At 41.2% G+C, this 15,355-nt stretch overlaps 1 protein-coding gene across 10 annotated transcripts; it reads right to left on the minus strand.

Annotated features, from left to right (window-relative positions):
* Positions 1-520: 520 nt before the first annotated feature.
* Positions 521-13,161, minus strand: LOC139573736 (uncharacterized). 10 transcript variants are annotated; one of them, XR_011674649.1, is made up of 10 exons: positions 12,053-13,161; positions 11,877-11,964; positions 10,463-11,646; positions 9,744-10,031; positions 9,438-9,534; positions 4,224-4,434; positions 3,933-4,098; positions 3,233-3,483; positions 2,548-2,757; positions 521-1,960 (listed from the first exon to the last, which is right to left on the minus strand). XR_011674649.1 is itself a non-coding variant. In XM_071397530.1 (10 exons), the coding sequence occupies exons 4-10, from the start codon at positions 10,779-10,781 to the stop codon at positions 6,063-6,065; spliced, it is 2,025 nt and encodes a 674-aa protein (XP_071253631.1). In that variant the 5' UTR covers positions 10,782-11,646; positions 11,877-11,964; positions 12,053-12,374; positions 12,567-13,158; the 3' UTR covers positions 5,341-6,062. The 10 variants fall into 10 exon arrangements, 9 of the variants coding, with proteins under 9 accessions (XP_071253638.1, XP_071253631.1, XP_071253632.1 ...); XM_071397530.1 differs by lacking the exons at positions 521-1,960; positions 2,548-2,757; positions 3,233-3,483; positions 3,933-4,098; positions 4,224-4,434 and adding exons at positions 5,341-6,216; positions 6,850-7,024; positions 7,287-7,356; positions 7,502-8,423 and having other exon boundaries at positions 12,053-12,374; positions 12,567-13,158; XM_071397531.1 differs by lacking the exons at positions 521-1,960; positions 2,548-2,757; positions 3,233-3,483; positions 3,933-4,098; positions 4,224-4,434 and adding exons at positions 5,341-6,216; positions 6,850-7,024; positions 7,287-7,356; positions 7,502-8,423 and having other exon boundaries at positions 12,053-12,443; positions 12,567-13,158.
* Between the last annotated feature and the right edge of the window lie 2,194 nt (positions 13,162-15,355).

Below are 15,355 nucleotides of genomic sequence, written 5' to 3' on the forward strand. Positions count from 1 at the left end.
TGGTGGCCAACTACAAGAAACGTCTGACCTCTGTGATTGCCAACAAGGGTTTTGCCACCAAGTACTAAGTCATGTTTTGCAGAGGGGTCAAATACTTATTTCCCTCATTAAAATGCAAATCAATTTATAACATTTTTGACATGCGTTTTTCTGGATTCTTTTGTTGTTATTCTGTCTCTCACTGTTCAAATAAACCTACCATTAAAATTATAGACTGATAATTTCTTTGTCAGTGGGCAAACGTACAAAATCAGCAGGGGATCAAATACTTTTTTCCCTCACTGTATCTCTTTATGAGTATAATATTATGCATGTAATGAAATAGGCTAGTATAACACTTTTGTTTGTTAGCCTATGTTGCTTGCTATGCTATTACACATAGGGCGACCACATTCAGTTTTCTGTCCAACTAGCTTACTTAACATTGGATGTAATTTCACACAGTTTCATCATGATAATGTGTGTAGCCTGCAGGGGGGGGGGGGGGGGCATATAAGCTAGAACCGCCACTGAGTCTGTAGAATACGATCTAATACAACCTATCATAATCAACATCTCACATCTCACAACCTGCCTTATTTCTGCTTGTGGTCCAAAACGTGTTCCTGTATTGCCTGTTTGACTACACTGGTGCAACCTCTGAGTTACTCTGCATGCACATTTCCTTTCTACAGTTACAATCACTCCACACGTAAGGTTTGTCAAGATAGTTCATCTTCTCAATGTTGTATCAAGCTGCATTTAGTCATGATAAAAGATTCATAATTAAGGAATTTGTGCTTCTTTTTTCTGTGACGAGTAGCGAGTAGAGTAGTACTTTATTGATCCCGACTTGGGAAATGGTTTTAGCACTAAGCATCATCAATAAATTACAAGGACAAGAGAAGACATGTAACAAACACATGATGAAAACAGATAGACACATACAGTATGCGCCTTAGAGGCCATAAAATATAGAGTTCAATTCAAAGGAGTTAAGAAATGCTGTTGTCTATCCTACTCTGGGGAAACAAGCAGCAACAACATTCACAATAAATCAGTTCATTATTACACTCATTAAGTCTCATTGCTGTGGATAAGAACAACCGTCTAAACCTCTCTGTGCAGCTTCTTTGCAGGATGAACCTGCTACTGAAGCTGCCCCTGTTCTGCACTACAGTGCTGTGGAGTGGGTGCTGCATTACAGTGCTGTGGAGTGGGTGGGTGTCATTGTCCATGATCATGTGTGTCTTAGCTTGCAGCCCTTTTATGAATATGTCCTGCATTGATTCTAGACTGCAGCTGATTGTAGCACTGGCTTTCTTGATGATTCTGTCAAGCTGGTTTAAGTCCTCCTTGGCCCATTCCAGCACATCACTGTTGTAGAACATGCAAAGCATTTTATCAACGACAATATCTAAGCTTCCCTAAAAAATACAGTCTGGATTGGGCTTTTTTGTAGACACTGTGAATTCTCCTTCCAGTTCAGCTTGTTGTCCACTATTACACCCAAGTTCTTGTAAGAGTCAACAGTACTAAGGTCTTTACCATTAATACAAATTTGATTGAAAACATTTTTTCCCCTAAAATCTACCACTAGCTTTTTGGTCTTTAGTAGATTCAGGTCCAGGTAGTTAGCCTCACACCATGTCACAAAGGACTCTGTTGTTTCCCTGTGGTGAGCATTGTCTCCTCTCATGATACAGCTTACTATAGCAGTCACCAGTTCATTGTTGTGTGTAAAGGCATTTGTGTAAAGGATAAACAGGAAAGGTGACAGGACCGTTTCTTGCGGGGGACCCCATGTTTGTACATATCCGATCTGATACTGCCTGGTTCAGTCTTCGAAACTGTGGTCTATTGATCATATCACAATCCATTTGATTATGCGTGGGTTGAGATAAATGTCCGTTAGCTTTTGGGCCTGCAGGTGGGGTTGTATGGTATTGAATGCACTGGAGAAGTCAAAGAATATTGTGCTCTGTGGGAGAGATAGAGAAGAGCATCTTCAACAGCAGTTTTAGTGCGGTCTGCAAATAGCAAAGGATCCAGGTAGGCTGCCACCTCGGCTCTTAATAAGGGTATTCAAACTTGTTGGATCATAAGGTAATAAAGATATAAATAAGTCATATTCTTCCAAAATCAAGGGATTTATTTTGGTCATAATTCTATAACACCTATCCAATTGTTTCAGATCAGGACCATTTGAAATCCCCAAAAATACTTAAGTTTGTTAAATGTTATTAATTTGCAAAAGATGGACAGTATGTTTAAATGAAAAAGGAAAAACATTTGTACAAACTGTACAATATTTAATGCTAAATTGAACAACTGATAGAATAACACTGCAAGTATGGATGATAAGGTACACCTGTAAGTTCAACCTGTCAGGAAACTCCTGAACATGCACAAACAGTGCAACCTGTTGATAGGCTCAATGACACTAATTACAGAGATGAACCAGGTATCTATTCAGTCATGAAACTGTTAAAGGCCATGCTCAAGATCTCATTTAAAGTAAGTGGTCTGTATGGAATGTCAAAAGAACTGTCCAGTAGCTATCCAAACCTTCCACCCTACTGCCTGCCCCTGTGGCATCCCCTAGTCCCCCCAGGTGTCTCTGTGTTCTGGGGGAGGTGGCAGGGCTGTGTGGGGTTCGTCTGAAGGGAGGACAATTCGCGGGCACGACGGCGTCTGGATGCATCTCTCCAGGCCTCCCTCTGCTGTCTCTGGGTCTCTTCAGGTAGATCTGATATCAGCACCCTCTTCTGATAATACCTGAAGAGAGAATGAGTATGAACACAGGCTCCACAACACAGATACACACACTAGGGCTGTCGTAGTAGAGCCGCCCAACCTTTGCTTTTGGATGATGTGCTTATTGTTTTCTAGGTATTATCACTGCACTGTTGGAGATAGAAACACAAGCAATTCGCTCCCCCTGCGATAACATCTGCAAATAAACTTTGATTTTATAACCAGTCATAAATACAGACCGTGCGCAAATTGAAGTAAGCCTAAACCTTGGTGGACAGTCATTGATTTACATTTCAGTAGATGTATGTATTTTGTCTGGATTGGTACATTTCCACAAGGAGATTAAAATAATGAATAATGCTGTTTTTCTGCCTTAAGTCGTTTATTTATCGGGCCTCTCACACAGACAGATGCTTGATAGAAAACATGAACATGCATACAGCTGTTGCACAACATTTAAAAAAAATACTATTATGGCTAAGTTTGGAGAGCACACCTCTGTGGTGTGGTGCAGCTTGCTCTACTTTGTCTTCTTGGCAGGTGGCTGGTAATCAGGTTCCTTGTCCTCTTCATGTCCCTCAGTTCTATCACCATCATCTTCTCCCACTTCCACATCTGCAGCCCTTTCGTCCACTCCTTCCCCAGTGCTAACGTCACCCTCGTCTCCGTCCTGTCCCGCTTGTCCTTCCAGGACACTACCACTGGTGGCTTCTGTGGAGTTAGTGGGGGGCTGGTTGTCAGGCATATCTGTTTGAAGAAAAATGGCAGGTATTTTTTATAAATAATAAAAGAATGTAGCATACATTCTGCAATCTTCACCTTGATGTGTTGTTACACAGAGGGGAGTTGTTGGTATATGCTGTTGTATGTATGTTGAACGTATACTGACTGTACAAAACATTAAGGATACCTACTACCAGTGAAAGGTACATATTTTGTCTTGCCCATTAAACCTCTGCATGGTACACATACACAATCCATATCTCAATTGTTGCAAGGCTTACAAATCCTTCTTTAACCTGCCTCCCCTTCATCTACACTGATTGAAGTGGATTTAACAAATGACATCAATAAGGGATCATAGCTTTCACCTGGATTCACCTGGTCAGTTTATGTCATGGAAAGAGCAGGTGTCCTTAATGTTTTGTACACTCAGTGTATGTTGTGGATGCTGTTGAGAGTGGAGAGTAACTTACGCTTCAGTAAAGATTCATAGTATTTGAGCAGCTCCTGGAGGCAGTCCTCCTCCAGACCTGGCTGAGGGTTGGTGGGCATCATGATTTCTACTCCCCAGCAGCCTCCACGGGACTGCTTCCCTATGAGGAGGACGGGCCTAAAGCCCAGAGCATGCACTTTCCGGAGCTGAAGAAGACAAAAGGGTTTAGAGAATTATCATTTCAATCAGATGGCTGCAAATCATAAATAAAATGGGAATTAGTTCAATTCAAATGGAATAAAGCTAAGAATGTGTCCAGAAATGTAGTTACCATTATAAAAAATGAGTCCAGGAACCTGGCAACGTTGTTGTGCAGGATGGTCTTTCTTGCCCACTCCATCAGTGTCTTGTCCATTGCCTTATTGCGTAATTTGTGGTATTTCTTGAAAGGCTGCACAGCTTTGCAGCTCTCACATATTTTAGAAGCACAATTTAACAACTTTTTGCAGTTGTCACACACCTTCTTCGTTGAGCCATGAGTTCTATTGGTTAAATTTGATAAAGAATGAACAAAGAAACAAACAGAAGCGTGTCAAGAAGAGCACATGGATAGTACATTTGATTTGACAATAAACAGTAGATGCAGTCAAAATGACCTCTTGAACAGGTAACCTGAGTGTCACCTAATAGAATCAGCTAGATTGGGTGAGTTTTGATCATAGCCTCCCAACTCACTATTAATCCCATTCAAGTGCAACATTTTTTAAATAAACTACTCAGCAGCAGAACACACACATCAAGTACAGGTTGAATGAATGGGGGATTAATGGAGATCTTATTGATTTATGGCCAATTGTACTTAAAATTGTTTAACATTTTACTGTAATTTAAGGTGTGAAATTAATTGGTTACCAGTCAGAGAAAAACACCTCACTGTAAGGAGTAGACAAATTCCATTCCTCAAGCTAGACTGGCAATGGCAAAATGCAGTTTAATCCAAAACAGGACGTTTTATCACAAATAAGTAATATTGAAAAAGATAACAGCTTAAGCCCCCATGCACTCTTTGTAATGGGAATTAGGGTGTCTCCCGGGTGGCGCAGTGGTCTAGGGCACTGCATCGCAGTGCTAGCTGCGCCACCAGAGTCTCTGGGTTTGCGCCTGGGCTGGGTTCGCGCCCAGGCTCTGTCGCAGCCGGCCGCAACCGGGAGATCCGTGGGGCGACGCACAATTGGCATAGCGTCGTTAGGGAGGGTTTGGCCGGTAGGCATATCCTTGTCTCACTATGTAAAAAAATGTAATAAAAATGTATGCTCTCTACTGTAAGTCGCTCTGGATAAGAGCGTCTGCTAAATGACTAAAATTTAAAATGTAATTCTATTTTTAAATCATCACCATATGTATAACAAATCACTGTATTTAATGAAAAATAACTCCAACATATACTGTATGTTTAACCATTTATTTCCTTGAGCCTCCTTTGGCCCTAAAAATGCTCAGTTTGATCATGTGGGCATTAGGAAACACATTTGAGTATACATTATTTACATACACAGACCAGATTGGCTGATAGGATGGTCTAGAGCCCACCCCCTTACCCAGATGAACAATCATTGATCTATTATAATTAGATCACATTGCGACGTCATGAGGTGGGCCAAAAAGTTCCATCCCAACTAGACTGGCTGCAATTCCAGGCAATTTTCAAACAGCTCTTACACAAAAAAGGGCATAATTTTCACAATTTCTGAGTTTTATTTCAACCTCATCGTGTGGAAATATATAACAAAGCAGGAAAATCAAGTTTAACTGCACTGCCCCTTTAACACTGTAGGGAAATGGGAACTCCTTACGAACAAAATAGAATTTATCACACTGATTTTGTTTACAATAAGTCTACAAAACGTCTTAAAATTTGTCAACAAAAAAAACACTTCCAGTAATCATTTAGAACATCATTATAACATAAAAGTTATAAAATCACGTTTCCCCATCACAGACAGGACCAGCCAACAGAAACATAGGACAAATATTCCAAGATGACAGATCTCAATTGCAATCTGTAGTGGTGATTGATTGATATTAAACAAGAGCAACATTACAACATTTGAAGCTATGCATCATGTATGTGCATCCTTGTTTGTGTGTTTGCATCTCCTATGAAACTGGTTCACCATTCAAATTCAGTCAGGTCTTTGAGGAAGGCGGCAACTGCATCGGTCTTCCTTTGCACAACTCTTCCAGTCCTGCGGCTCACCCCGGCTTCTGAATCAAGGTATGAAGAGCATTTGGTTCCTTCATTTGGGTTGATCCCTACTAGACACCTAAACAGTCAACATAGAAGAGTTAGTCAATCCAGGCATTGCTTTCACAATTCTTTCAATTCGGGTTGCAAAGCTACCGGTAATTTACCAATCTACCAGAATCTTCAGTAATTTTGGTAGTTAGGAGAAAATGTATGGCAATCTATTGTAACTTTGGTAATTTATACTTGAATAACTTTAAAACATATGTATTCATATATAGTATTAATTTTTTATATATGTGTCCATATTGTCCATGAGTTTCTAGTAGATAGACTATAAGGTTCAAGAGAAAATAGCCTAATTAATGTTTTACAGCTTTGTTTTTCTATTTTAAAATCATCTTCTTTAATTATTTCATATATTTACATGTGATAAGGCCACACAGAGGGCCAGAGATAATTACAGACACCTGTGATAATCTGAGGTACCCAAAAGGGCCACTATATGTATTGTAATAGATTACATAAAATCCTTGAAAAATACCAAAAATCTGGTAGTTTACTGGTAAACTAAAGTTTCCAGTAATATACCCTCCCTTTGCAACACTAAGTAAGTCTCTCAAAACTGAGATAAGCAAAAACAAAATGTAATTTAACTGCAAGGCATGCAAGACAAATGTAAGTGCTGGATGAATAAATGTTCAATACTTGCCTCTGAATAAACTCCAGTGTTGCTGAGGCTGTCTCCTGGTACTCTGTATTGAACACGTAGAAACAGCCGAAGAGCACAGAGAGGGCAGCAGCAAAGTCGGACTGATTTTCCAAAACACAGACCACTCTTCCCTCGATCGACACCATCCATTTAGATGAAGCCAGCAGGGAACTCCCTGAAGTATACAGTAATAATGATTGTGTTACACAAGATATTTTCTAATATAGGCCTACACAATATATTACTGTTCCACCACAATTAAATATTACAGTATTTAGGCTAGAATTCATCTTATTGTTCTATTCTTCTGTGCAGCGTTAACATTATGTAGTTAAGTACCAGTACGTATTTCTGGTGGTTTATCTAGCCCCACCATGGACATAATCTGAGTTATGAATATGATAATCTCCAGTCCATACACAAAATGTTGTCATTACCAAGCATGATAAGTCTTGGAGTGGCCGGCAAATGCAACTGAGCCTCTACATCCATCTGGGTGTCATTCACCTACATTAAACACAAAAAGAAGGTTGTTGAATCTTGATATGATCAATCATGTGTGTAAAATCACAGTATAATGTATATAGTCCCAGTATGAAACAATCAGAATACAATGTTTTTTATTTGAATAAAATCACACACAATAACTTACATCAGCCAAGAGGAAGAGAGAGTCCTCTTTCTCTCTGAAGTGGGACAGCACCAGAAGAATGGCAGCACAGGCTGTGAGGTCCTTGTTGTTTCCACTGAGGTCACCTTCAATGTCATTGAGGAGACTTATGATGCCTCTCCTCCATTTGGGTTTCTGACTTCGGAAGAAATTGACAATGGTGTTTCCCTTGCTCAGCAGAGCGTCACTGAGGCAGCGGTCGATCTCAACTCCAGTGAGCATGTGGAAGTGGGCGCAGAGCCATCTCTTGGTAAAAAGAAAAGGCCATTGTTCCTTGACATCACCGATGCTTGGGGCTGGCCATGCATTTATCATGTGGCGTTGGTTAATGTACGTAAGCCTCATGAATTCATCCACGTCTCCCCTGTCCACACCTATGGGGCCTGCAATGTTGAAAATGGTGGCCATAATCTGTCTCTTGTTTTCCATGGACTCAGTAGTCTCTCCTTCCGGAAGGTTGTGTGGGTGCCAGTTGATGCACCCATAACTGTCCACTTTTGTTCTTGCTGTTTTGGCTTGTCTGTTGCTGTGTTCCCCTTTTTTGCTCATCTTGGGTCTGCGTATTCTATTTTCAGTGTTCCGGTTCACATGCTCCACTCTTGTCTTTATTTGGGTGAGCAAGGAGGAGTACCTTCTGCTAAGCAGTTCCCCTTCTTTTGACAGGTCTGCAAAGCTCTCTGGATATTCTGCAACTATGGCTTTGGCTATTTCTGCACATACTTTCTTGTTGGGGTTGAGGCAGTGTACACGCATTGCATCAACGGTGATCCTCACCATCAGCCGCCTATCCGCCGCCTCGACTCTTCGTCCCTCTGCAATGGCTCGCCTGAGGCTTTCAGGCGTCTGCTGCCAAGGGACATGAAAGTTGCTGATCCAATCCTCATCATCATCCTCCTCCTCCTCCCTAAAAAGCAATACCAATTGCATGGGATAAATTGATGGTTGCTTGTGTGGCAAGTGTTCACAGTGCTATACAAAGCCAATATGTTATTATATGTTTATTTTTGTCTGAGCCAAGATTATTTGGTACCTCCAATGCATCCTGGTAGAGAATTATTGACAATGATGATGGGAGGCTCTTGTAACAGTCCATTTTCTTTCAAATTTGACCATTTGTCATGTCCTCATTAGCAACAAGGTGGATCATTTTGTACTGGTCTTTCACTGTTGACAGTCCAAGAATAGGTGTCAGAGTCTCTTTGATAGGGATCTACTGACAGAAGCGTATCCTGCCTGTAGCATCGGAACCAAGACATCTGAGCTGAATTGGCTCAACATAGTCTAACATGTCCGGTTAGACAATAAACCTTTTCCATTTATACTTTACACAGACGTTTCGTGACAATCAATGATATTTTAAAATATCTATTAAAATATTCTCCCGACAGTGAAGCACTGTTGACTTTAACACAATTTTTGTCATTTAGCAGATGCTCTTATCCAGAGCGACTTAAAGGATCAATTAGGGTTAAGTTCCTTGCGCAAGGGCACATCGGCAGATTTTTCACCTAGTCGGCTCGGGGATTTGAACCAGCGACCTTTCGGTTAGTGGCCCAACGCTCTTAACTGTAAATATGTTTTTATGTGAAGTACAGTAATATAACAGGAAGCTTTATATTACGGAAGATTACAGTACTGTTTTCCCACATTGAAAAAAAAAAGTCCAAAATTGTAATGTAATCTACTGTGTTACACTGCAAAACACATTGAGAGTATTTTACTGTGGATTTGTCTTTCACAGCACAGATAAATAAAAAAATAACTGACAACCCAAAATCCAGACCAGTCAAAGCACTAAAATATGCTAAACATGTGAGAAATATTGCATGCTCCATGTTTTGCAAGAGAACTTAACTAAATTGAATCACAATTTAAGTGAAATTGTGGACACCCAGACTGTGTGGATGAAAGGTCATACCGGCATTTTGCCCTCTCCTTGTAGGCCCGCAACTTCTCAGGGTCAGCACGGATTCTCTCTCTGTATTGCCGCTGTGTCTCTGCGCTTGACAGCCTCCCTGATGTCAAGAGACAATAGAACCGTATTGTTATTGGCATGATCCTCTTAAACCTGAATTCAACTTGGATTTTACTATGAACTGCATAGCAGACAGTTGTTTTTAAACCCATAAGACCCCTTACAACTTTACAATCCTCTCACCACTCCACTATAAAAAACACAACATCAACAAACAGAAAAGGACAGAGACAAGACACACAAGCATACTTTTCACATGCTCTGTCGATGTCTCCTCAGACTGTTCTGAACGTCGATCGCCTGGACTCTGGCTACCAGCAACAGAAGACGTTCCATCAGACTCTTTCCCCAAGATGTGCATCGGGCCTAAACCCTCCTGTTGTTCTGCAATGCTCTCCTCACTCATCTCCCATTTGATGTAGAAAGACCCAGTGTCAGCAGGCTCCTCTTTTATCACTGGGCTGGTGAATGGAATGGCTGATGGGGACTGGCCTCTGGCTCGCTCTGCTGAAAGCCCAGGAGTCCCTGCATTGAGACCTGGGATTGAAACAAATACATGATATCTAAAGCAGGGGTTGGTCACAAACTGGCCAGGTTTGAGCATAGACATTTTCAAGTTGCCTTTACCAGCAGGGCGGTTAAAATGAACAAGATTACAAGAAGATGTCTCATCATAGGCGTTGCAATGTTAAATGGGGCAGTACCTAGTACACAATGATAATCTGCAGAGCATATACTGAGGAAAATTGGGTAGTTAGCTACATGACCTCATGTACCAGATTTGTCTCAGTACTGGCAACAGCATTACTTTAACATATGGGGAATATCAACTACGAATACATTCATCCTCATGATATCATAGTGTCTATAATGATGTACACACTGACATTTATGCACCGGTGACTTGAGTGGGAATGTACAGTATTATGAACTACTGATAAACAAGCAATCAGGACAGAGCTACTTACTGGGGAAATCCATTCTCCAATCATTTTCGATTGCCACCTCGTTCTCATTGCACATCGGTTTCCCAAAATCTCTTTCTGGTGACAGTGCAGACAATTCAAAGGATAGGCCTACTCGAAATGTTGTTAATTCGTCTTCAGCTTTTTTAAGCTTACATTTAAGTGTTTCATTTTCTTTGTCCCTCTCTGCCAACTTCCTTTCATATTCTAGTATTTTGGTAGTGTTCATATTGTAAATAACATCCATGACAGTATTTACCGCTGTTCTGATAGCGTTTTCCACTGCACGAGCGTTTTCTTCGTTATGTAAACAGGAATTCATTACTCTACTTGGGAGATTTCTTTTCTTCTTTTTAACTCACCCACACAATCTAACGTTATCAAGTTTGCTAAGTTGGCCAAGTCACAGAGTGAAGCAGCTGATAACTAGCTAACCCTTTTGTCTGTGGCACTGTAACGTAACATTTCTAGCTAGCTCAGCTGGCTAAACAGTCAGCAGCCAACAACTTTACCGATGTGTGCGTCAGTTTGTAACCCTTCAGTAACAATATTATCAAAGAGAGAAAGCGAACGAAAACGTGGTATTTCAAAGGCACTCACTTGTATAAAATATTCAGAAGAAAATTTATTTGACATGTTTTAGAGAGCAACTGTATTACAGCTCAACGTTTACCTAGCAGTTCACTTCCGCCGCGCCAATCGCGCGCGTCACGTGTCAAATGTGTTTGGGGTGGCTCAATCACAGCACCGTCTAGTGGTAAATCAGTGAACAATAGCAAATGGTGTACAATGTGAATTAATTTACCGACATCTCTAAATAAAAAAATCATAGAACATTAACAGCCCGAACCAATTCATTGAATAACTGGATCATTACAATATGATACAGAATTCATCCTCTCAAACAACAAAGGAGATATCAACAAATATGATCCCAAATCCCCATCTTTGTTTGGCAGCCTAAACTCATCTGTGCAGGCCTAATCCCCCCCTACTGTCTGTGGTGTCCCCTAGTCTCCCCAGGTGTCTCTGTGTTCTGTGGGAGGTGGCAGGGCTGTGTGGGTTTTGTTTGCAAAAAGGACATTTTGCGGGCACGACAGCGTCTGGCTGCTTCTCTCCAGGCCTCTCTCTTCAATCTGCGGGTCTCTTCAGGTAAATCTGATATCGACACTTTCCTCTGCTGATTCCTGAAAAAAAAGAGTGAGTATGAACACAGATTCTTCAACAAATGCACATACACATGATCAAATATAAACATATTGCATGCTCTGTTTTCAAATGTCTGAAATGAACGTCTCCATGTAGGACAATGGAATTAAGATTAATTGAATTCAAGTTAACGTCAATATTCTCCTCAAGACTATATTGAAGGTGGACACCCAGACTGTGGTAGTGAAAGGTACAGTAACCTATTTACCTGCGTCGTTCCTTCTCCTTGTAGGCCCGGAACTTCTCAGGGTCAGCACGGACTCTCTCTCTGAACCTCCTCTGTGTCTCTGCGCTCCCTGAGACAATAGAACCATATTGTCGTTGGCATGATCCTCTTAAACTTGATTTAAAAAAAATCATAATCTCATCATTTCACATGCATACTTTTCAGATGCCTGGTCGATCTCTCCCCATACTCATGTCCACTCTGGCTACCAGCTACAGGGTGAGTTCCATCTCTTTGCCTGGTTGGAGTTCCACCCGTCTGCTGGGCTTCGTACTCTTTTCCCAGGATGTGTATCGGGCCTAGGCCCTCCCGTTGCTCCCTAATACCATCCTCACTCATCTCCCATTTAATGTAGAATGTCTCAATGTCAGAGGGCTCCTCTTTTATCACTGGTCTGGTGACTGGACTGGGTGATGGGGACTGGCCTCTGGTTAGCTCTGCTAAAAGCCCAGGCTCTTCTGCAGAATGGGAGGTAGGGTTCTGGTGATGGGACATATAAATAGTTGATGCCCCAGTGGGAAAAGCTGTGTCTTTGCACTGGGAAAAAACCTGTGGAGGAGTCCTTCCACCAAGACATGTGATCAAAACATTATATTTGGACAAAAGTAGGGGTTGGTAAGTGCATGTCAAAGAGCTAAACATTGGGATAAAAACAATCGGGACAATACTCACAGGGGAAATCTATTCTCCACTCAGCTTTGCTTGACACCTCGTTTTCATTGCAAATTGGTTTCCCTCTTTGCATTTCTGGTGAAAGTGCATAAGTGCTTGACCTGACTTGATGACATTCATTTTCAGAAAATTCAAAGGAGCCTCGCAATGCTGTGACCTCACGTTCTGCTGTTGTAACTTTGCGTTTCAGCGTTTCGTTTTCTTTGTCCTTCTCAGCCAACTTACTTTGATATTCCTGTATTTTGGCACTGTTGATACTAGAAATAACACTCACAATAGTATGTATCGCTGTTCTAACTGCATGTTCGACTGCTCGAGCGTCGTCTTCATTTTGTAAAACAGAGAACATTGCTATACTATGGAAATATATATATATTTTTTAAACATGAAAGCCGGGCACTAAAGACTGCATGTGCACCAAGCAGTGCTAGCCGACAGCTTCTAACACGGGTGATGAGATAACAACAAATTGGTAAGAGAACGAACCGGCGGTATTTCAAAGGAACACGTTAATACCGGAGAAAATAATACATTAAAGAGAACAGACACAGTTCATGTTAATTATCTACAAAAACCATTCACTTCCGCATGTATTAGGTCTTTTAAAGGTGGTAGCGAAGTCACAGCGTCGTCTAGTGGTAGCTAACTCAATAAATAATGTTTTTCTTTCAAGTTGTAATGTCACATGCACAAGTACAGTGAAATGCCTTGCTTGCAAACTCAAAACCCAACAATGCAATAATCAATAACAATGTATCACTAGAAAGGAACACACGATAAATAATAATAAGAAATATGAAATACACAATAAAGTAAGTAAGTAGGCATACTATATACAGGAAATATTTTAAAAGTCAGTTCCAATACCATGCATGTGCAGGGATACTGGAGTGATGGATGTAGATATATATAAGGGGGACTAGGCAACGGGATATAAGATAGACAGAGTAGCAGCAGCTTGCATGTGAGTTGGTGTGCGGGTGTGTAGAGTCAGTATAAATGTGTGTGTGTGTGTGTGTGTGTGTGTGTGTGTGTGTGTGTGTGTGTGTGTGTGTGTGTGTGTGTGTGTGTGTGTGTGTGTGTGTGTGTGTGTGTGTGTGTGTGTGTGTGTGTGTGTGTGTGTGTGTGTGTGAGTTTGTTGGGCTCTGTGAGTGTGCAAAGATACAGTGCAAATATTGAAATAAAAGGGCCAACTTGCAGTAGCAGCTTTGCTCCACATGATGGTAGTATACAGCAAATAATATGGACATAAGGGAAGAAAGTTGCCCATTGCTCCAATGCTGTAGGTACCGGCCTTTGAGGGATGGTCACAGTCCATTATATACGCACAGGTGCATTATATCTTCAAAATAAAGCCAGAAAGTTTTATGGGAACATCTTTACGAATTTATGTGGATATATCCATATAATGTGGTTTGCTGGCTCATAACATTTCAGGTTGTGGAGATGCATGGAAATCTAAATCAATTGTTGTGAGCAGAAAGTATGGGATAGATTGGGGTTGTCTAAAAATAGACAACCAAAAATATAACATTAAAAACTATAGCTTTGGACATCTCTTCATCGTTAGAAGGATGGACCAATATGAGGTAAAGTCAGGTATGCTGTATACATATCCTGCTTAGTTCTTACTATCTGACTGAAATAGAAAAAAACATGGAGTCATCACAAGTGCAAACACAGTCACAGAATGTTCTTTTTAGCCTTTTTGGGACTGTGGTGATAGGGGAAGCGTTCTTTTCATTAGAAGTGGCTGAAATGTCTCTCCCAGGTCTAGGGGTTTTAAAGCTCTTGAGGCTGCTTCACCAAGTTGTTCTGTGACCCGGATACTAAAGCAAAGTGGTGGTGTCTTATCATGGGGGGTGGAGGGATTATATGTTGAGAGTAGGTGGTGGTGAAGTGGAGGTAGTAGGGGGAGATATGCAGTCTTGCAGCTGTGCGTGTGCATGTGTGTCCGTGTGTTTGAATAAGGGGGGCAAAAAAGGTTTAGAAGTGCTGGAGCAGAAAATCTCTCTCTCCCTCCTCTTTTCTCTCTCTCCCTTTCTCTTTCTCTCCCTCTGTCGCTGGGCCAGACGTAAAGCAACAGCAATTTGTGCGATTTCACAGTTCACTGGGTCCCTAAAACTCTGACTGCCCTGCAATGACAGAGGGAGAGGAGGAGGAGAAGGGAGAGGAAGGAATGAGGAAGAGGACAGAGATAAAGGGATGGAGAGACATGCTGGTGATGAGGATAAATAGAGGAGGAGGATTAAGAAAAGCACATGAAAAAGAACAGAGAACATTGTAGAGAGATGGAGGAAGATTGATGATAACATATACATATACATACATATTTGGCTGAATGTGAGGGCAGGTGGTCAAGATGTGTACTTTATTGTGATGAATACATGCATGTGTATAGTAGTACTGATCCAACACTGAAACTGTCAAACCTTGATGAAGACATGGGGCTATTATATTCCCATCTGTAAGAGACTCCATCTTACTTAAACAGTGTAAACAGTATGGTATCTCAGGTCTATAAGGAAATACTTGGGCATTTCATGAAAATACCTTTCTCGGAATATGTTTAAGAAATAAGAGCCATTTTGAATGCTAATCCCAGCATCTGACCCGGACAGAGTCCTAATCCGTTCATCTCTCCATGCCCTCTTAGATATCAATAGGGTTCCCTTTGGGTGGTCATTACCCTGCCAAGTGTCTGTCCTTTGGAGCAGGGTCACCCTCGAGACCCCTTAAGGACCCCCACCAACTTCTGAAGACCTGCACGGCAAGAGGTTAGTGAGGTC

The sequence above is a fragment of the Salvelinus alpinus genome, chromosome 4, assembly GCF_045679555.1.
Source record: "Salvelinus alpinus chromosome 4, SLU_Salpinus.1, whole genome shotgun sequence".
In the NCBI taxonomy this organism is placed as follows: Eukaryota; Metazoa; Chordata; class Actinopteri; order Salmoniformes; family Salmonidae; genus Salvelinus; species Salvelinus alpinus.

What these genes read in the sequence shown, in the direction of transcription:
- LOC139573736 (XM_071397532.1), bottom strand. Translation starts at nt 10,781, where the DNA reads ATGAATTCCTGTTTACATAACGAAGAAAACGCTCGTGCAGTGGAAAAC. An exon ending in CTCTCTTCCTCTTGGCTGAT is followed by an intron (nt 7,357 to 7,501) that starts GTAAGTTATTGT and finishes TGTTTAATGTAG; the next exon opens with GTGAATGACACCCAGATGGA. An exon ending in TCCAAGACTTATCATGCTTG is followed by an intron (nt 7,025 to 7,286) that starts GTAATGACAACA and finishes TGTATACTTCAG; the next exon opens with GGAGTTCCCTGCTGGCTTCA.